Below are 21,630 nucleotides of genomic sequence, written 5' to 3'. Positions count from 1 at the left end.
TAACATCCTCTATCATGGACGATGAATCTGAAAGTTCATGTTTACTGCAAAACTTTGTAAAAGCTGATAATTTCATCTCTTTAATAGTGATTCGACGAGTCCAAATTTGTTTCATAAAGTTTTGCTTCAAAATGACCAAGTCCTTGCTTTGATGAAGAAGACGGCGATCTCTTTGGTCGTCTGGAGGCCATATTTGGGCTTCGATCTTCTTCTCCTGCTTTAATATCATGTTATTATAGTACAAAAACAATTGTAAGATAAGGATAGACACGATATCTTCTCCAAATCAAAAACAAAAAATATCTACAATAACTCCTTCATTAACGTGATAGGTTTTTATCTAGATAGCAACTGTTAACACTCCCTCTTAAGTTGGTGCTCCTGGATCTATGAGACCCAACTTGCATCTTAATTTATATAATGGATATTTTCTAATGCTTTAGTGAAGATATAAGCAATTTGATTCTTTGAATTGACGTACTTGGTGCAAATCCCTCCAGCTTGAATCTTCTTCCAAACAACACAACACGTGGTTTGCAGCGATGTAGATAGTGTTGGATAGTGGCCATTGAGCCCTACGAGATGTGTGGAACTAATCATTCCCTAAAATCTCTCACTCATCCAAACTGCACGCTGGCAGAAATGGAAAAACCTAAGGGACTGTTCTATTTGAGTCCAGCTGTTTTTGTTTAGGGCATCGATTAATGGCTACCCTAAACTAGTCCCTTAGAAGGAAACCTGTTAATTCAAACTTTGTTTCATCTTCTTAGTCTTATTCTCCTTCTTCTTGCTTTGCTGTTTTCCACAGGGGACGGTCGCTGCTTTTACGCTTAAATACATGAGCTGCTAGTAAACATACTATGCAGGCAACCACTTGAACTTTCATTGCCACTTCATTTGCTCCAACAGATAGCTGCTTGATTGTCACACAACATTTCTATTGGTCTATTTTGTTTAATGTCAATATCATGAAGAATGTATTTTATCAATATCATTTCTCTAGAAGCTGAAACCATTGCTCTATATTATGCTTCTGTCGAAATTTTTTAAACAATTGTTTGCTTCTTTACTTTTAATCAAACTGGTTTATCTCTAATAAAAAACACAAAAACCTGATGTAGACCTTCTTGTCATAGAGCATGATGCCCACTCTGAGTCACAAAAAGCTTTAATGATGATATCACTTTGAGAAGATAAAAGAATTCCTTGGTGTATGTTTTACATAGCTAAGAATACAGAAAACCATCTCAAGTGCCCAGTTTTTTGCTGAGTAAAAAATTGACTTAAAATGTGGACACTCTGCCTAATGTCCCGTCGAGTAACAGTGAATTTGACAAGGCGTCCAATGAATTTTCTCAAGAAAATCGGATCCTTAAGGAACTGTCCTATATCATTATCTAATTTTAAATGTTGCCCCGAAACAGGAAAATATAGGATAAAAAGATCCAGGTTAGTGGGTGTCTCAATCTCTATAAATAAAGCCAGAAAGCCAGAACATATTAAACAAAACGAACAACAGAGGTTGGGAGGCTCTCACATGGCGTTCTCCAAATATAGATTGCAATCTCACCGAAAGCCTTATAACCGTCTTTTCCTTTCTCTCTATGACAAGCTCCAAGCTTGTGGACGTCGACGAGATCAAAGCAAAGGAGCGATCAAAATACACAAGGCCGTCGGACTTTACCTTTTTTTTTTTTTTGGCGTTCCCAAGGTGATGGGAGATCCCAAATCTAAAATATCAGAATATTCGAGAGAATATGATCTTAAGAATATGCGAAGTTCAAGGCAGTAAGTGCCGCGAAGTAATTGTGAAGGCCTTCTCAAAGCTTCGGTCACAAAAGAGGCTTTAAGAAGACACGAACGCGTTTGGTGCCATTGGGCAAAGGCCAGTGGGGATGGGCTTTCACAGTAGGACTCTTCAGGGGAAGGTCAAGGACTGGTGTTAGAGTATATTCTGAACTACGTCGTTGCAGTTTTCAGGTGGAAGACGGACGGTCGGCCTGCAGGGTGAAGATGGCGTCACCTGCGTTTGGGTCTTCTTCTGTGTACTACGAGAAATGGTCCACCATCAAATTTATTTAGTTTGAGGACGCTTTGTTCTTATCCCCATTTCCATGATATGTTTATTTGTTTCAGGGCATTTTCATAGCCAATCCCCATGTGAGGTCATTTTCAACTTCGAAATCGATGAAGCATAGGGATCTCTGAATTAAAGTTGCAGCAGTTGTAGGAGCAAGGAAATGCGGATGGTTTTAAAAGAGAAATATAAAAGGAAAAGCAAAGAAAAATTACAAAGATCAGTATATGTTTGAATGATGCTGAAGGGTTACTTGAAACTATTCCCACCACTTTTTTGCAGGTGAATGGTAGGGTTGCAGTTTTGGGAGCTCATTTAAAATGGAAACAAACACTCAAGAGAGCAGCCACAATGCTACATGGCAGGGGTTTTGGAAATATTTGGGATATCATTCCCGGTTGAAATCCACCTCTAGAAGTGATTAATCTCCTTCAAGTTTTTATCCCTCTAAATGCTGTTAGAGAATGGGAGCCTTTCTCTCAGTTGTAAGTCAATTCAGGATTATCCCTTTCTCTTATTTTGTACACTTTCGTTTTTGTATATGTTTATTTTGTTTTTCTGAATAAAAGGTAAGGGAGTCAACTCTCCTGGCAGTTTTGCAGTGCAAATCAGTATAGTAATCAGTCGTAAGTTGCAAAGAGAAAATTTGACATGGAAAGTATTCATGGAGATCTCTTAGAGCTTCCTTTGCGTAAAGACATAAAGAAAAAATTCTGTTTCCAAGGGGGAATTTGCTTGCAAGAGAGGCAAATTGTTAAAAATTATATTTAGCACTCACAACTTGGTATTGTAACTTGTAAGAATAAGCTCCCACTCCCAATTTTTTCACTGGGACAGAAAGGTTTTACGTGGTTTAGGAACCAAAAGCCTTACGAACGAATTTTTTTGCACAAGCTTGTGCACAAAAACAGATAAGATTCCAGATCTATCATATAACTAATTAATGGCAGACAGTCTTTGCTGATGACGAATGTCCCTTCTACCTTGGAGAAATTTTAGTATTTGTAACTCCATTTACTGAAGATTGTGGTTCGTTTGAAAGCTTGACGCATCTTTTGATATAGAATAGAGATTCTGTCGGCACCGGAAGCGCCAAAGACCCTCTCCCAAGCATGAGAAGAACGGAAGACATAGTTGGTCTGCTTTCAGCTTCATCTTGAACGCAGAGCAAGTCCATATTTATGCATCTTAATATTTCACGAGTTGGGCTTGTCACTCTCAGCAAAGGATCCACGAATTCCAGTCCCATTCCTAGACTTAAAAATTAGGTGTATTGAAAATGACATTTAAAGAGGTAAAAATTAGATGCACTTTCCATGATAATATAACAAAAAAGAAGGTTCCATGATAACAGATATACAAATGACAGTCTACGTGTGCCATCCTCGAAGAGGAAAAACTTTTAAAGCCACAAAGAGTTACCAAAAGAACGTTGGCGGCCTTAAGATACCGGTGGATGATGTTGAGTCGGGAATGAAAATAAACCATGCCCCTTGCAGTTCCCATTATAATATTCAGCTTCTTCTCCCAGTCTAACAGACCACGCTTTTCTGTATCTGAACCTCGACATATATAAATAAAACAAGTGATGGACTCTATCTATTCTCTGCTCTGATGCAATAAACTACCTTTTCTGCAATCAGATGTCCAAAAGATGAAAACTTTTATGCTTTTAATAATTTTGCGCTTAGATAATTGATCAATTTGTTTCACAGACTAAGCATGTTTTCAGACCTTTCGTTTCGATGCGACACAAAGTTTAATCAGTTACAACACAAATTTCCAAGTCAAGAAAAAACACGCTAATGAAGTAACAATTGTTAATTAAAAAACGAATGAATTTAATCATGAAAAGCCTAACACCAACATCTAAACCAGACTCTCATAACTCTTTAAGGGAGTGTTTGGATGTCACATTTAAAAACAAGACTTTGTGGAAACTTGGTTTTGTAAAAATTAAAATTTTGAATGAACTTTAAAACCTGGTGCATACGCATGGACAACACAACAAAATCAAGACAATAAACCGAAAAGAGAGGTTAGTTTTTCGACCTCCAGATTTTATAAAAAATGGGTTTGGCATGTCATCCAAACACACCATAAACATGCTTGAATTGTCATTCAAATGCCATCTAAAAAACTTGATAATCACAAGCGAGTGTCATCTAAACTTCTCCCATCATTTTTATTTGTTTCAAGGGATGCTTTTAATTTGAAAGGATAAATTTGTAATGTACCATTTTATTTTACTATATATTCTAAAAGCGGCTGAATCTCCTAAAAATTGTGAGGATCCTATTGTCTGACTTTTGAAACTTAGGCGCCCCGTTATTCACTCATTTGTTGGCCATTCTTTACAATTTTTCTAAAAGCAAAAAAGCAGACGATAATTTATTTGGGAAGGCAACCAAACCGAAACCGTACCGGGCTCGGTATAAGCCTACCTGCTGTATAGCTACGTATAAAGGGCGGGGCGAAGCTAGGGTTTAGGTGGCGCACTCATTATTTTATTTGATGCTTTTTTGCTCTTTCTCTCTATCCCTCTCTCTCGGGAGGAAACGGACACTGAGGGGGTTTGATCTGCGGTTCCTGACGATCTTCCAAGACTTCCTCCCTTCCACCGATTCCGCGCGCATCGTCCCGATTTGATCCCGCGACCTCCCCTCAAGACAAAAGAGCGCCAAGATCCATCTCTCCCGCGCAATCCTTCTTCTCCTCAACGTTCAAAAGGGCTTTGATCTGCCGCCCACTCCTACGCAGCTCGTTGCCGGCATCCAGCCGTTGCTGCATCGCCTGAACTGCCAGGATTCCGGCGAAGCACGCGTATCTCCGTCGTCGTACGGTCTCTGCTCACTGTTTCGGCATGCATACGTCTTGCCGTCCTTCTGATTGACAATCAAAGCGGTCTATTGCTTCCGGCGAGAGATCCACTTCAGATCTCTTGCCGTGGATCGGTGCTCGCGGTTGAAAAGAGAGCAATGGGGTCGCGTTTCGATGCGACGTATCTCTCCGCGTCCCCGTGCTACCCTAACGCCATTGCCTGGTCCGAAGAGAACTTGCTTGCTGTTGGGTCTGGCCATGTCGTGACTGTTCTGGTAAATGTTAATGTTTTTTACAGTACGAATGCTTTCAATATAGGTGACGCTCTTCGATCGCTCGTTAACTTTATCTTTCTTTGGATACATCGTGCTGCTCACAGAATCCGTCTTCGCTTTCTGGACCGCGAGGTTGGATCACGCTTCGCAGTAGGCCGCCGGTTCAGATAGGAGTAGTGAAGAGGCAAGGTGTGATTTCATAATGCTTCGCTCAATGACTCACTCTGAATTGTCTAGCTTGTGTATGTTCCCAGTCGATGCGGCCCTTCCAGCATCGCTATCTCTGCACATATTCCAGTATCCATTTTCTTTTGGAGTTTTTATTCCATTAGTCTCGTAAAAAATTTGAACCAGACCAGATGTTGGTAGAACGACTATCTCAGTCTCCTATGAAAACCGCAAGGATGTTCCGACTAAGATAAGCACAATTCGATGCATGACCTACTACGGGTCTCTGATTAAAATTGAAGCATCAACATCTACAGGAGCAAAGAGCAAGTCATATGCGGTGTACGTTTGTGTGTGATCATGCGCGTGCCGATGGTGTGTGAGTGCCGGCTTGCATGGAAGCATGGAAATCCTTTCTTCCGGGAGCACCAGTTCGAGGCTTGTCATGCAATATTTTGTAATATCCCGTTTCTGCGGGAAAAAACTCGAAATTGTCCTCAAGCCACAGATTTTGCTGCAGGCTTTAACTGGTCTATCCAGGAAGAGCCGGAGAACCACGTGTCCAGCTCATGCTCATGTAGAAGCGATGAATTCGACTGAAGTATCATATAGTTTTTGATGGGCTGTACTATTGAATTAAGAGATGGTTCTAGAATCTTTGGAATGTTTTTGGGATTTAGGGGGGAAATGACGTTGTTTCTGATTCCATGTGAAGCAGAGGTAAAAGAGGCTATGAACTTTTTTGTGAAAGGCGAGCATGAAAAGATGTCCGAGGTTTTTACCATATTACCTTACCGTGTAATTGCCTAAGAAACTATTGTTAGATTGCACCTTAATTGACAAATTCAAAATCAACACGGTAATAAGTTGTAAGTTGGAAAGAAAAAATTTGACATGGAAAGTGTTCATGGAGATCTCTTAAAGCTTCCTTTGCATAAAGACATAAGAAAACTATGTTTCCAAAAAATGAATTTTCTTACAAAAGAGACAAATCGTTAAAATTACATTTAGCAATCACAACCTGGTGTTGTAAGAATAAGCTTCCACTCTCTAAATGAGCACTCTACGTTCTGGGGAGATCTTCTTGCTTGAAACATGTAACACCTCAGAAGTTTAGTCTCGTATCGAAGATTGTGAGGAATCTTCAAGGGCTTATAAAGGGAGGCTTTAATGAGATTATTGTCCTGGTTCCTAACCTTTTTAGGATTGGAACCGAAACTGTTAGGGGGTGGGATGAGATCCGTCGAACCAGGGGCCCGAGCCCGGGAGTGGGTCGGGTTGTTATAAAACAACCTGGAACTGACTGCATCTTGAAATTTAATCATCAGAAAACTGTAGTATGTGTTGTAAGGACACATTTGGGATCACTGGAAAAGAGTGGACAAACGTGACTTATGGAATTCCAACTGCATCTTGAAATTTAATCATAAAAAAACTGTAGTATGTGAGGTAAGGGCACATTTGGGATCACTGGAAAAGAGTGGACAAACGTGACTTATGGAAGTTTCCCTGTGTTCGATCCAATTCTCAATTTTATGATGTTTCTCTTGATGTGTCTGTGGTGAATCTGAATTCTATGATGAATGTAAACATGCCATGAAACATATTATCTGTTGGATCATCTTGCTCCTAGATTCAGTAGGGTCAACCTGACGAGGACCAGATTGCAGCATAATGGCTTCATTTGAGTTAGTTATCCTTATAATTTCTTCATTCATATAATCACATTATAGATACAATATCCATATGAATAAATAGCTTTGGTGTGCAAGGTTATCCATCTGTACCAACTTTGATTGCTCAATGAATCGTTGGGAGAAATTATTTGCTTACTAATTGTGTTTTCCTTCTTAAATATATTTGCAGTTGTTGTGTGCTATCTTTGGCTTTGCACAATTCTACATTTGTAACATATCTAAGAGTATGCTTTCTTCTTGTATTTTAATCGTTAACAGACTATGAATCTGCTGTAGGTTCACATTTTATGTTGGTCTTTTTTATTTTTTTTTGGTTACATGTGTTGCTATCCTCTAGTCCTTGTCTTTCAGAAGCAGAGTTTATGTGTCTGTTTCAGATGACGAATTTTATTCATGATGCAGACCATACACATCATGTTTAGCGTGTTTTTGACGTTAATTTTTAATTGTTGTTACAGTTTCAGCTAGTTTTTTTTTTTTAATGCTTTGTCAGGATCTTTACATTTACTGCCACTTTGATAACTCAGCTGACTTCATGCTCCACTTGGTTTTCTGCAGATCTTTTGGCTCCATGTTTGTTGCCGACATGCTTGACTCGCGATACACGTCCATGTGTTCGATCCATGTCTTGGTCGCATCAAGGACTAGCTCCTAATTCAGGGTATGGTGAAAAAATGTTTTAGAGAAACATTTATATATTTGTCTTTATGCATTTAGGATGAGACTTGAGACTTGAGAGCATATTCTATAATCTTATTAACCTTTAGGGGTGTTTGGCAACATGAACTTTATTAACATAATGTTCCATGAATAAGTCCCGAAAAGTGGGCATATTAATGGAACTCTGTATTTTAGTGTTTCATGAATTTGTTCCAAAGATTGGGACAGATTCATGAAACGCTATGTTAGTGTTCCTGTTGCCTGACAGCCATTAAAAAAGCACATTTGCTTTGGTTCCAGGTGGAATAAACAACTACAGTTGCTAAAGGGTTTGTGACTGTTGGTCACAAGTTTTATCTGGTGACCAAGAACCACACAGCCTCTTGAGTAGCATTGTTAAGCAAGAGATGCGACCAGAACATGTACTCACTTATATTTCACTTAACTTGAGAAAGAGTGTTGTTCTTGTGTTTTATTTGGTTCCTACGGCTTTGGAATTTTGCCCTAATTGTACACCTGCTGTGCAATCATTTGTCAATAGGATTTCAAGGATTCTCAATCTTTTCTTGAACTGGATGCAGATGCTTGCTTGCTGTTTGCACCATTGATGGCAACGTGAAACTTTATCGTGCACCATTTTGTGATTTCCGTGCCGAGTGGGTAGATGTATGTATCAATGCACACCACAATTCTGTTATCCATCTATTTTTTTTATGTTGGTTATGTTGGCATACCTGTACTTTGTTGATTCATGCTTCTTTTCATTCTAGCAAGTTAATAATGTGCAATAGTATTAACTATTATGTGTTTGCATGCATGACTGGTTGTCTTAACTTTAAAAATTGCAAGTTAAACAAAGAAGCCCTCACAGTTGAAAAGAATTGCCTCTTTCCGTTGCTTCCCCTTCCTGTTCTCTAGAAAATAGAAATAATCAAACATCTAAAGATGCATTTCTCTACACCAATGGTTGCACTTTCGTCCAACCAATGCCAAACAAAACTCATGGTTGATTTTGAAGCACAAATGGGAAAATTGCTGCTTGCTGCTAGACTAGGCAGGGGATACCAAAATTGTAGGTGATCATAGGTCTGACATTTTGAGTCAAACCATTTTGTAGGGTGATTTGATCGTACAAACAGGTTTTGCTACTAGGTTCATTTTGCTACTATTGGAATACATTTTTTTTGTCCCTCATTTTGTTGCTCAAGTACCTTAAGCTCATACTTACAGTAAAGATAATGACATGAAACTAAGAAGTCCACTAGAATGTGGCTTTCTCCAACCAATATCACTTCTTAATTGCTATTCATGTTGGCAGGTTCTGGACATATCTGACAAATTGTATGGTTATTATCTCAGTGTCAATTTTGAGGAGATTTTGAATGGATCCACAGGGCATTTTCACGTGAGTTATGCTGATAGAAATACATTACATACAGTTATCTTCTGCAGGGCTTAAATCTGCAAGTTTTTCCTTCTAGAGACTTTATACAAACTCTTGTTTGTCTAGTATACCATCAACAAGACTATTTATTTTACATTGTTTTAAGCAGAAAATTGGAGGACAGTATCAGACAATTTTGTCTACGAGTGCTGTTCAAGACAGGGGGTTCAGTCTTCAGGCAACTAAGAAGGCATGTGTAAAGTAAGCAGATGTAATTGATGTTTCCATATTAGTCTTCTGATTGTTGTTTGCCAATCTCTCTTTCCAATACTTGAATCTGAATCACTTCCATTTTCTCGTTGTTAAATATGTTCATGTTATGTAGATGCATGGTTGTTTAACATTTATTGTCTCTATCTGATGTTTTGAAGATCTGAACCAGATTAAATGTATGAATGTAGATGCTGCTGGAGATGTGATTGCATGTTGGGCGATGATTGCTTTCGCTTTCATAGTATAATTATGTGCTTCATTTAAAAGAAAAGAAAAGTTTTCCTTTTAATGATTGATGGTTGAACCTGTAAGAGTCATACTGAGATTGTCTCTATGGTACTTTCTAAGCACTATAAACACTTCAAGCACCTCTGTCAAGCTTCAAAAATGTAAATCATCCACATGTTGAAATTGGAAATGGACTGTTGGTCGGCAAGTCAAACTTTTTACTAGAACAAGAAAAATATTTCATTGCTTTCAGAACTGTAAAATAATAAATGGAAAACTGGCATATATAATGACAGTTTAGAGGAGGTGGAATAAACAGAAGAAGGATTTGTTAAGCAATATGTTGATCCATCAGTAACTAAAATCGGAAAAAGTTGCAAGTCCAAAGTGTGGTTGAATTTGTAGAACTGCATAGATAGGCTCATAACCTTCGACCCAATGACTAAAGCTACAGTGTATTGCCAAAATTTTACTTCTGAATGCATGAATATTTGTCCCAGGTAAGTGATAAAGTCTGAAAGCTTCTAGCATAGAACTGACCCAGCATTGAAAAATGGCTTCTAGAGTGTTTTTAATGTGAGAAGAAAAATAGGCTTTGTTGAGTTAATGATAAAAAGATGAGAGAATCCACTACAAGGACTACTTTTCTTGAAAGTTCTTTTCTATTAAATTCTTTGCAACTTTGCAAAGTCATCCATGCGATTCCAGTAACCTGAGATGAGGAAAAGCATTACATTAGCACTTTTATATACTTAAAAAATTATGATTTGAGGTGGTCTATTAATTGATTTGTTAGAAGTGGCCAAACTTTGCACCTGTAGGTTTTATTTCTACATCTATTTGATTGTTCTGCCAGTATTAGAGACTATCTAATACACCTTCTTAGCTTTTTTAGCCCTTCAACATGATTGCTTAGACTAGGTACCATACTCACTGATTAACTTTTGGTACAGAGAGGACCTCAGACGTGTTTCTAGGGACTCAAAAAATCGTATGGATGAGAATCATGATGACAACAGCGACGAGGATGATGATGATGATGACAGTGACGATGATGATGATGATGGCGATGCCAACAACGCAGAGAACTGTGTGCAACCTTCAGAAAATTCTACCACTATCTCCACAGAGCTGGCACTGATTCCATGCATGTTCTCTGAAGGCACCTCAGTTGAGGTATATATATGTTGCAATACGTGCATAATCTAGAATGCTGAACTTATTGTTTCTCGGGGTGGTTCCTCTTGAATTAGTTTTATTTTGTTTCATAGGTTCTTAAACATGAGTCTTCTCAAAGGTTCTGGATTAATGGAAAAATTGTGCGCATTAGTGAGGGAAAAGCATTTGTCCACTTTGCTGAAGCTATTGAAGGTGGTAAAGCTTTTCATTTCAAGGTTACCATGATATATATTTTGATTGTAGCATATGTTATCATTGACGGTTGGAGGTTAATATTCAGAGCAACATGATGGGTGGTTTTCATTGAAATTTGGACCTGATAAAGGAAAAGAGGCTGCTTCATCTTTTAACATGCGCCCAACACTTGATTTAGGCAGGCTGCCAAATGAAATATATTTGGTAGAACATAGCAAAGAGGTGATGGAGGTCCTTGTGAAAGGGCAACTTGTGGAAGCTTGGGTTGATAACAGGTGATTTTCCTTTGCTTTGCTTGAAAGAAGTTTATTTATTTGCTCCTTTTTCCTTTGTAGTCACTTCTCTTTGTTATTTTCCATCTTTGCTGGTTTCTTTTTATATGCGAAAAACATAATTTGTTGATCCACCTACCAATGTTGCAGACTTGCAGTGGACTTAACATGTTTTTCTATCAAAGTTGCATATCGTCTTTCCAATAGGCACCTTTTCTCAAGGAACAAGGATCCTTAGCTGATCAAGATTGCCTTGCACGAGCTGTAGGCTAGAATCGCTAGATAGTCTTCACTATAATGTTTGATCCTGCCTTACTCAGGATCCTTTTAGTTTTGCCTCTTATAGGCTCCAAGAGGCGCATAGATGCCACTATTTGTTGTCAACCTAAATTATGGTTTAATCAATGTAAAACATGTATTAGGAATTCTGTTCTGTCATTCAGGTAACACTGAAACTTGATAACAAAATATTGTAGCTTTTTCCTTAATTTGATCCAATCCAAAGCAAGTACCAAATAAGAAATAAGTACGTTGGCAGGATAATTTGTGATAAAATGTATGAACAGTCATGGTTTTCACTGGAACCTAAAACCAGTCCTAGCCTAAAGGAAATGCTACTGCATCCCCTTACATGCTTACATAAGTATATTCATGTGTAGGCATTATACTGTTGTATGACATATATCTATTTATCCTGTTGAATTAATTATATCTGCGAGCTTACAAGTATAAAAATGGATATGGCACTTGCAATGCTGAATATTTAAGGTTCAGTATGAAAAGAGTTATTCCTTGAAATAGATACCCCATAATATTGAACTTTCATATACTGTTGGCATCTTATATGATAATCCATGTTTGGCCTTACTGCTAAGAAGGCATAGAGTTTCTCTTTTACAGGTTCAGATGTAATTAGTTCGTTCTTTCATGCATGTGCAGATGGATAGAAGGTGCATTTTTGGGAACTAGTGATGCTCAGCTGTTAATAGATTTACATGGTAAAGTTTTCAATTCTACTAGTGATGTTCTGTGGTTCAGTCTCATGTTGCTTTAATTTTCTTCTCAACTGAATGATACCACATTACTTAGTGGTGCTTGTACTCTTTTGTTCTCTATCAAATGCATGCTGATGCACCATTCATCTTTCTTAGCATGTTTTATCACTCTTTGGTAGGTTGATTAGACAGTAATGATTGTCTTGCAGGTGATTATGGCCGCTTTATTTTAAGTCCTGAAAATGTTCGCCTCATGCCTATATGGATTCCTGATGAGAACTCATGGCAAATTACTGTGGTGAAGCTGAGGAAGATGACAACAAGTTTGCATGATGTAAGCCACTGTGCCTTTATAAGTGCATCTATATTTTTATTATAGTGAAATAATGTGAGTATTTATTTTTCGTTACCTCTAAAATGTTGTTTCAAGCCCAATAATGCTGAATTGAAGATAGTTCAGCTACCAGTTGGACATTCCAATCAGTAAACATTAGTAGTTTTCTGTAAGCTCTCAAAGTTTCTATTTTGACCTTATTAGAATGAAAATCCATGGGATGATTCATCAATTTGTAATATATAGAGAAAATAGTGATAATTTTTTTTACAGGTTCCTGATGTCAAATGTGCCACTGGCACGGGAAGGAACATAAATCAAGATAAGCGCAAGGAAAGTTCAAGGAAGAGACATGAAGAAAATGCATTTCCAACTTCCTTATCTGCAGAGGAGTACGTCTTTCGTAGCAACCTGTTATCGTCACTTGTTGTTTCATGGTCGCCTATGCTGCATTTGTCAACTAATCTGGGTGCTGTTGCTATAAGTGGCTTCTCCAAGACATGTGCTTTACTTGCAGTTGGTGGGAAATGTGGAAAAATTTCCTTTTGGAGATTCAATGAACCAAACTCTTACACTGTTGATCAGTGCCCAGTCTCTGTTGATGCGACGCTTGTTGGGATCCTCCAAGCTCACACTTCTTGGGTTACTGCAATAAGCTGGGTTGTTCTAGAGTCTGCACCAAAGTTTCTCTTAGCTACTGGGAGCTGTGATGGGTGGTGAGTTTGTTCCTCAAAAACCAAAAGTTGTTGCCCAGTTCAATTGTTGGTTTTTTTTTTTTTTTAATATTGGCAGTCAAAAGTGCTAAGGGGGTTAGAAAATTTAATATTAGATTTCTTGCAGGACAAGTTCACACTTACTAGATGAATATTGTGAAATAGGACATGGAGGCACGAAATACAAGTGATCATAATCTTGTTCACAAATCACATGCAACTTGAATGTTCTAAGATCTCTATGTGTGTGCCGATGATAAAAGAACATGTTATAGTTCCTTTAAACTCATCTACTTGACAATATCAGCTTACCCCTTACAGATTCATTTCTTCCAATCACTGTGAAAGATTGAAGTCTAATGGTAAGAGTAACAAAAAAGACCGTTCAATGTACACATAGACAATCGAAACTAAATAATTATTAGTCAGTGGCAGATTCACACTGACATAGCACAGACAGACTCAAACATATCAAATTTCCTCTGAATTGTAACAGTTTTTTAAATTTGTAGTGTTTCAACAAAAAGGATGCAGAAATTATCATTTCCATTCGAAGTTGTAAAGTTATATTATGAATGACAAAGGTGAGAGAGAGATAGATGGAGGAAGGGGTTTCACCTTTTCCATATTTTCCTATTTAATTTCTCAGGCCTAACTGGGGGCACCTAGTCAGCCCAGCCCGAGACACCTGATAGGCAGAACTAGGCAACCTAGGCGATGCACCTTGACAGGGCCACCTAGGTTTTTGCTTAGGTGATTGACACTGGACCCAGTGCCTACGTGTGCCTTGTCAGTCATCTCCTGCATAGGTGCTTTGACTACTAAGTACTAAGCTTTTTGTGCACACTGTTTTTACTAGGGCAAGTCATTCCTAGTGAACAATCACTTTAGCAGTTAGTTTATCTAAAAACCTTGGAAATTCTTCTTGTTGCAGCTTGAAGTTTCTTTCCATGTCTGTGTTTCTTCAAACATGTTACTGTTTTACATGGTTTTCATGTAAGGCGTAGATAATCTCTTTCATGTGAATCCATGTGTCTCCTGCAATTAACACATTTTTATCTTTCAACAACCAAATGCATTGCTTTATGCATCTGCAGTGTGAAGTTATGGCTAGGAGATATTGAAGGAATGGTCACACCTAAGGAAGTGAATGATGATTGTGTTTGTCTTTTGAGAGAGGTATAACTGTTTCTAGGTGTTGCGTAATATGATATATTATTCTGTAGTTCTGGATATGGACAAAGAAATCTAGTATTCTGTATTTTTGATTGAAATATTTTCTGTCTATTTGGTTTAATGTCTACAGGTGATAGTTGCAGCTGGCCCTGTCTCTGTGCTTTCATGTGTTGCACCTTCAAAGTCTCCCAACGAAATTCTTTTGGCAGTGGGAAAAGGATCTGGCTTATTAGAGGTGTTGAGCTGTGATATATCAAGTGGTGAAATTAAATTTAATAGGCAATTTAATGCGCATGATCAAGTGGTAAGTTACCTGTATCTGTGTTACCATGTCCTAAGATATTTTGTCTAAACATGCCACTCTATTTAGGTCACTGGCGTTGCTTGGGCTTTTGATGGTCATTGCTTGTACAGCTGCAGTCAGGTATATTTTATTTGCTGGTAGCATCTTTGTACTAGTGCAATGCTTGTATTGTTATCATTCTGTGGTTTGTGCTGGACTGCTGGTCCTAGATAATATTGCAATGAGAGGCGGAGCCAGAAAATCTCCAGTTGGGGTGGGGGCAGTTGTCATAAAACTTAAGGCAGCCCTATGGACATTTTCTTTTCTAGAAATCGTATGCTAAAGTGAGCTTTCTTTGTGGATTATCATCAAGTATAGTTTGTGAATGAGCATCATTTCTGATCTTGGACCTGGATGCTGCATTTTGTTATTCCTTTGCTGAATTTTCTTTCCTTGCATAAGACAATTTGGCTCCTGCACATATTCATGGTTTGTGGGAAAAAGAAGAACCAAACTTCAGTTTGTCATCTATTGATATTTGTAGGACAACTCCGTTCATTGCTGGATATTGCAAGCTGACACTCTTTGTCTGGTTCACTTCCCTCTAAACTCTCCTAGTCTTGCTTATGATAGTAAGAGGACGTCTAGTGAGGTACTATTACTTCTGGTATGCTATTTCTTAATTTTATTTTCTGAATTTTGATTTGGGAAATGTTTTAAAGATGTTCTCTTACAGATACCACGGCATATATTTGATTCCTGTTACGGTCTGGCATTATCCCCTGGAAACTTGGTTCTTGGTGTGGTAAGCAGTCAATTATTCTGATAAGAAGTCAATTATTACTTTGGGCTATTTGTGAATCAATACTGAACCTTTAAATTGATGTTTCTTTTGCCTATAATACATACATACACCTTCTCTTAAAGAATGATAGGTTGAAACACCCTGATTATGTTGATATGTTAATTAAAGAAATATGATACACAAAATTAGAAGAATCGGAGAAACACCTTACCTGAATAACAAATGTATGAAGTGATAAATATTTGAATAAACCTTCATACAGAAAGTATGTCTGATTATTACTTCATTGGGTTATTGACGTCTTCATTGGGTTATTGATGTCTGTCCAAATCCCCCGAGGGTTTTGACAATTTCCAAAGATGAGAAACTGATATCTTGGAGCAACAATAGATTGAGATGGATAGTTACCTTTCATTATCGAGCCATTCATGTTCTTTCAAGTGGCCTTGAAGCAAGCTCCAGTCTACTGGGACTCGTTGTCTTTGTTAGGTTTTGAGTCTTCTTTTGGTACTTTTTATTGGTTTTTCTTCTGTGGATATTTTTAAGACTTGTATAGTTGTTCATGATATACAGATGGTCCTAATAGAAATCATATCAAGGTTAACATGCCAAGGTGCAGGTGCAAGTGCTCCACCTGACATGAAAAGTGGCAAAATGTCTCTGGTTGGTTGCGTCATGAGTGCTGCCCACTATGTCACATAGGTGTGGGTATGGGTGCAAACTGCAAAGCACTTTCAAAGTACAGGGGCATGGCTATACACGCACACATGTATATATATGTATATATGTGTGTGTGTGTGTAGACAAAAAAAAGATTTTAAGCAACCAAAACAATATAGAAAGTTCTATTAGAGAAGATTAAGTCGCCGGAAAATTGCTGGTTTCCATAGAGTCTGGCCGGAAAATCCTGCTGAATATGTGGAGTTAGACCATAGGGAACATGAACAGCCCTTTGGTATCTACAAGGGCTCTTCATTTCCATTGTATAAACATGATGGTTTAAAAGAAATCTAATTAGTGGACAAAAATGGACTTGGTCCACTTTGATAGAGTAAAAAAAGGGACGGATACGGCCATGGATGCATTGACCACACGCGACACTTGTTTGACCATATCCGGGCCGTGTCCAAGGGTGTACCCGTACTTGTACCTGTATCGACACGGGCACCTCACTCAAACAAAGTACCCATGTGACATAGGCTGCCCATGTGCTTGAGATAATCTTGACCGAGTAGGTGTATGGGGTGCTGGTCAAATTTGTAAAGAAAGACCTCATGAAAATTTTTCATGATACTACTTCTGATCCGAAGAAAGGGAAGGGATTTTCTCCTCTTTTCTCCTTTTAGATGAGTTCAGCCAGACTTAGCCCACTAGCTTTGACTTAGTCAGTATAGGCTCAGTTTTGTCTGTGTCCGACCTTGTGGTCCCTTTTTCAGTAGAGACCATTTAAATTCAACTAGAAAAGTGCATATATGTGCAAGTACGCACCCTATCCAGATCTGAGAAAAGCCTCAAAAGTTTTTGAAAAATTTTCTTCGGGTATATAGACAACCGTTGACTTTATTTAATAAAACTTGACTAGAAATAGGTACTGGTATGTGCAATTGAGGTTGTCCTATTTTATGCCTTGTGTTAATCTGCTTACCTCCTTTGTGATTCTGCCACTTTTCTGCCTTACCAAAAATATATGCTGATCCATGTTGTTTCTATGTATAAAATAATTAATTGTCACCTGATTGAACATTATATTGCCAGGTTCACAGTGTTGACACTGCCCTTGTTGATCCTATGTATGAATCAAGGTAATTCAGGGAAGATAATTTGTTGGCATGCAGACATGCGCACACACAATATATCTGACATAGGTGTACCGTTTTTACTATGCTTGCTTCAAGGAACCTTTTATAACTCTTTCAAAATCTCTGCAGGGCCCAGAGAGCGGCTGTGGAATTGATCTGGACTGGTGGTATGATCAGTGTTTCTCTGGACAATCTGCCTGATGAATATGTTGATGCTGTTCCTGGTTTCTCTGACAAGGACCTGGTTTGCTGGCAATCCAGCATCTTGTGGACCCTTGAGCAGTATGCTTGTCCAGCAAAGCCTCTTATCCTTTGGGATATAATGGAAGCACTCCTAGCTTTTAATCAAGTTTCACCAAATTATGTTGAGACTATTCTTTATAACTGGTTCTTAAGCTGGTGGCCTGACCCAGATTCCTTGGTTTCTCTTGAATCAATGTTGTCTTCCGCACCTAATTTGCTACACATAATTGATTCCAGGCACATGCACATGATCAATATTGTCTGTAGACGACTGGTGCTGCCTGAAATGAAGAGTGTGGCATACAGCAGTAAACATGAACTGCAGTCTGTTGACGTTGAGGCAGTTAAACTGTGGTCGAACCTACTTCTACATAGTGAAGCTGAATTACAGAGGCGGCTTGTTGGTTTAACTTTTTCCGCTGTACTATACCTTGCTTCTGGTACTGCCAGCGCACTTCCTCTAGATAGGCCATGTTGGTTTCCAACAGGAGTTGCACAAATGCAGCAGTGGGTAGTTATGAACAATAACTTGATCCCTGATGACCTTAAACTCCTCAAATTGGAGGTTGATAAGATTCAGAAAAGGTAATTAATTTGGCCGTTTATCCTCAGTCCTGATTGAATTGTGATTCTTTTACTTGCATTAACAATGTTTTCACTTTCATATATTTTGCTTTGACAATGTCCTAGTTTAGCTTAATCCATTTCTTGTTATGTCTTATATCAGAAGTACAGGATTGTCTAGTCTTGTGATAGTAGGGTTTCTTGTCTAGACATTGTTATTGGGACATCTTTCTAAGAATGATGATCTCTTCCACCATTTCATTGTGTTTCTTCTATTTTTTAGTATTTTGGAGTCCACCAATGCTGCATATCTAGCACAGTGCCAAAGGTTTCTTGTTTAAAACCTTGAAATATTGATTTTATTCTCCTTTCGCAGGCTTTTTTCTGTATGTGAATATGTTCCAGAAGAATGGTGTAGCTTTTGTCCTTCACTAGTACCATTTGAATCTCCAGAGGTGGCGTATTGTGATGGTACTGGATGCAACTATGTAGGTGGAGAAAAGCACAAACTTCTGCGATGTGCAGCTTCCATGCAGGTTTGTGATGCTAGCCCGTCATGGTTTTGCATGTGCTGCCAAAGATATGTCTACAAACTCGCACCAAGTACGCTGTTTATGGTACATTCATCACAATATTTTGGTCGTATGACAGAGTCAACCTTTCTGCAGACATATTCAATACCTTGCTGTCCTTTTTGTGGGATACTTCTGCAGAGATTACAGCCAGAATTCCTTCTTTCTACATGCTTAGTTTAAGTGTGTCTTGGCACTGAGCTCGATTAAGTTGATTTATGTTTGGATCCGATTCAATGTCTTCAAGCTATGGTGTGCAAGAGTGCCGATGTCAGTGTCTTCACTGAAGCTCTTGGTTCTTCTCACTTAATAGGTGTAGTTATCTTATTGTGAGAACAACATCGTTCATCAAATATTCTGCCATCTAAGTGATCATGAATAATCCTGGACAAGTAGGGGGATGCTTCTCTCTGTGGGAATACATTTGGACAATGTCATCTGGCCTAAGCAAATTGGTTCTTTTTATTCTGCTAGAGAAATCAAGCCATATTAAGGCTTCAGTTTTGATGGTTACTTGTATAAATCTGGAAAACAGTTTAGAACCCCTACATGCTTGCTTGGAAAATTCAGAACTTAAGTGAACAATGGCTTGAGTGTGAAGTTTCATTTTGTGATACTTCTGTGGCTGGCAGTTTTCATCATCCCATGATTCCAACTGGGAATGTTCAAGTTTCATGTAAGAAGGATTATTGCTGAAAATTCTTTTTAGAATTCTTGAGCAGCTACATGACAGGAATGCAGATGCAGCTGAAGGAGTCGGTGACAGCTGAAAACTATATGATATTCAATGCTTTTGATTCAGGAACAACTGAGATCACATTTCTTAGTATTCTCCAATCTCCACTACCCATCAGGTATGTTAGCTGAAAAGAGTTGGCTTTAGGTCTTAGGTGATTGACTATCTCTTACTGGTTTTATGGCAGCAAGCGATCTTGTCAAATGTGGTTATGGTTAGAGGGCTTCTAGCAGAGAGAAAAGGATTTACTTGGTAAGAAAAATTGGTAGATTCCATAAATAGAACAGCTTTTGATGGAATTGGAGCTTTGGAAGAGGCCCATATGGACTGTGATGGTGGGGACCTTCATGCACCCTGTGCAGCTTGCTGTTGGCTAGTCAAGCAAGATATGGTCAAAAGGTCGGCTTCATAATGCTGGGACTTGGGAGTATGGGTGAAGATGGGTCATGTAGGGTGCAACCAAACTAAACTAATTACCATCAAACCCCCCCTGCCCTCTCAAAAACAAAAAGAAAAAATATCAGCACCACTCGTTGGTAATGTAACACCGAGTTATGAAAGGAGCTCCTTTTATTCTATGTGTCAAAAGAAGAGGTATGGGCTTTGCAAGACAAGATTCTTGAAGAGTTGAGTGCTGATCAAATTACTTGATCCAATGAGCGTCTAATCCCTGAATGATGCCTGTTGATGTGTGTTACAATGGTGAGCATAGCAGAAAGATAGGCTTCCTGATTGTGCTATAAATGAGGGCTGAGTGGTGAATGTTTCAAATGGCCCAAAGGAGGGAAGATTGTGGTGAAATGAACGGTTGCTGTGAAAGTATGCTGTGCCATCCAGGGCCTTCACATGAATCAGCATCCCATTCCTATGCCAGTAAATGTTCCATCATCAATATGCTTGAGAACTGAAAATATACATTAGGTGTGCAATCAAGAGTGATCATGATCATCTACAAGAATCATGCCCTTACTACTCGGGTTTGGCTTTATGGAATACTTTTCTCCATCAGTTCCCTATGGAGACGTATCTTAATCACCTTAACAGTGACTTCTACTGCATATCATGCTTTGCTCTGAAATACAAAATCAACAGGTGAAATCAATGCCTGCCTTTTTTCACATATAATGGAAGACAATAAATGAGTGGTCTGCGCAAGTTGTCCAACGGGATCACATTCTTATTGTAGTTGCTTGCATTTTGGTGGTCAATGGAGCATGTAGATATTCATAGTTGCTTTTTGTTATGGGTCTCGGTTGGGCCCTTACCCGCAACAAACTCTATTTAAATATAGATTGCCGTTCTTGTTCATAAGTAGAGATATAAGGGGCATCCTGGGCCCATGCTTGTAACCAACCCTCACTTTTGGTGACAATTGTATATTCTGTCTACAGGTGAATTTGTTACACTCTGCAAGTTGCAGAAACTTAAATTTTGTGTTGATGAATGATGACATGTGGTAGTGATTTTGTTTATAGATCTCAATTAGGTTTCCCAAAATTGTAAATGTTCCGCAAATTCCAAAATCTGCATTTTGATCTCTTCTTAATGCAAACAGCAAGCTATCTTATAAAACCAGTTAGAAACTTAGAACGATCTATCCATCTCTCGCATTTAATCGGTGGCGAGTTTATGCACGGTGAGGGCTAAAAGGTGGGGTAGAAATTTGTGAGATGATTATGTATGTGCTAGATGCCCAGTTCCTACTTGGCGTCTTTGTACTTTTTGTGTTACTTTGAAATTGAATTTACATTCACTCTCAAACCCCTCCAACTTGCTCGTGGGTTTTTCTTCTTTTTGTGGAGAAAAAGTTTGCCAAGTTTGAGGGGCTTATAACGATCCTGGGCTAGCCAAGGTTTTCACTCGGGCTTTTATTTTTTGTTGGTGTTTTTTTTTTTTTTACATTTCGTATTTAATTTTCAGATGGTCGTTGGCTCATCTTTTCAAGTCGTCTTTGGATCGTGATTGACCTTGGAAATTCGAGGACTTTTACGTAGAATTTTTTTTGGTGTATCAATGTCTATCTTGTTTTCTGTCCTTTTTTCCCCAGAAGAAGAAAAGCATATTAAGGACCAATTATATTCGTTATGAGTACGATTTGTCTAAGCAAATACCTTCCTTGGATTTGAGCGTGTATCAAGACAAAGTGAAAGTTGGAGGCCAAAAGCTGTTCTCGTCATTAAGT

At 38.5% G+C, this 21,630-nt stretch overlaps 1 protein-coding gene across 8 annotated transcripts; it reads left to right on the top strand.

Annotated features, from left to right (window-relative positions):
• Positions 1-4,587: 4,587 nt before the first annotated feature.
• LOC116260564 (uncharacterized) lies at positions 4,588-20,918 on the top strand. Of its 8 annotated transcripts, none has more exons than XR_004174150.2 (21): positions 4,588-5,172; positions 5,277-5,361; positions 7,596-7,698; positions 8,279-8,363; positions 9,016-9,102; positions 9,251-9,342; positions 10,536-10,758; positions 10,854-10,953; positions 11,042-11,231; positions 12,168-12,226; positions 12,433-12,557; positions 12,831-13,273; positions 14,368-14,449; positions 14,577-14,750; positions 14,817-14,870; positions 15,274-15,381; positions 15,466-15,534; positions 17,290-17,336; positions 17,463-18,161; positions 18,546-18,676; positions 18,809-18,823. XR_004174150.2 is itself a non-coding variant. In XM_031639013.2 (21 exons), exons 1-21 carry the CDS (start codon positions 5,056-5,058, stop codon positions 18,893-18,895), a joined length of 3,189 nt encoding a protein of 1,062 aa, XP_031494873.1. In that variant the 5' UTR covers positions 4,588-5,055; the 3' UTR covers positions 18,896-20,918. The 8 variants fall into 8 exon arrangements, 6 of the variants coding, with proteins under 6 accessions (XP_031494873.1, XP_031494872.1, XP_031494874.1 ...); XR_007574274.1 differs by lacking the exon at positions 18,809-18,823 and having other exon boundaries at positions 17,463-17,500; positions 17,814-17,916; positions 18,517-18,656; XM_031639013.2 differs by having other exon boundaries at positions 18,517-18,676; positions 18,809-20,918.
• Positions 20,919-21,630: the final 712 nt, after the last annotated feature.

Source organism: Nymphaea colorata, chromosome 9, assembly GCF_008831285.2.
Source record: "Nymphaea colorata isolate Beijing-Zhang1983 chromosome 9, ASM883128v2, whole genome shotgun sequence".
Lineage (NCBI taxonomy): Eukaryota > Viridiplantae > Streptophyta > Magnoliopsida > Nymphaeales > Nymphaeaceae > Nymphaea > Nymphaea colorata.
Note: the sequence above shows the minus strand (reverse complement) of the source record. Positions and strands in the feature narration are given on the sequence as shown.

Bases quoted from the DNA above. Each gene is read 5' to 3' on its own strand.
- LOC116260564 (XM_031639012.2), top strand. From the start codon at position 5,056: ATGGGGTCGCGTTTCGATGCGACGTATCTCTCCGCGTCCCCGTGCTAC. The intron at 5,173-5,276 runs GTAAATGTTAAT...TGCTGCTCACAG, and splicing joins GCCATGTCGTGACTGTTCTG to AATCCGTCTTCGCTTTCTGG. The intron at 14,450-14,576 runs GTATAACTGTTT...TAATGTCTACAG, and splicing joins GTGTTTGTCTTTTGAGAGAG to GTGATAGTTGCAGCTGGCCC.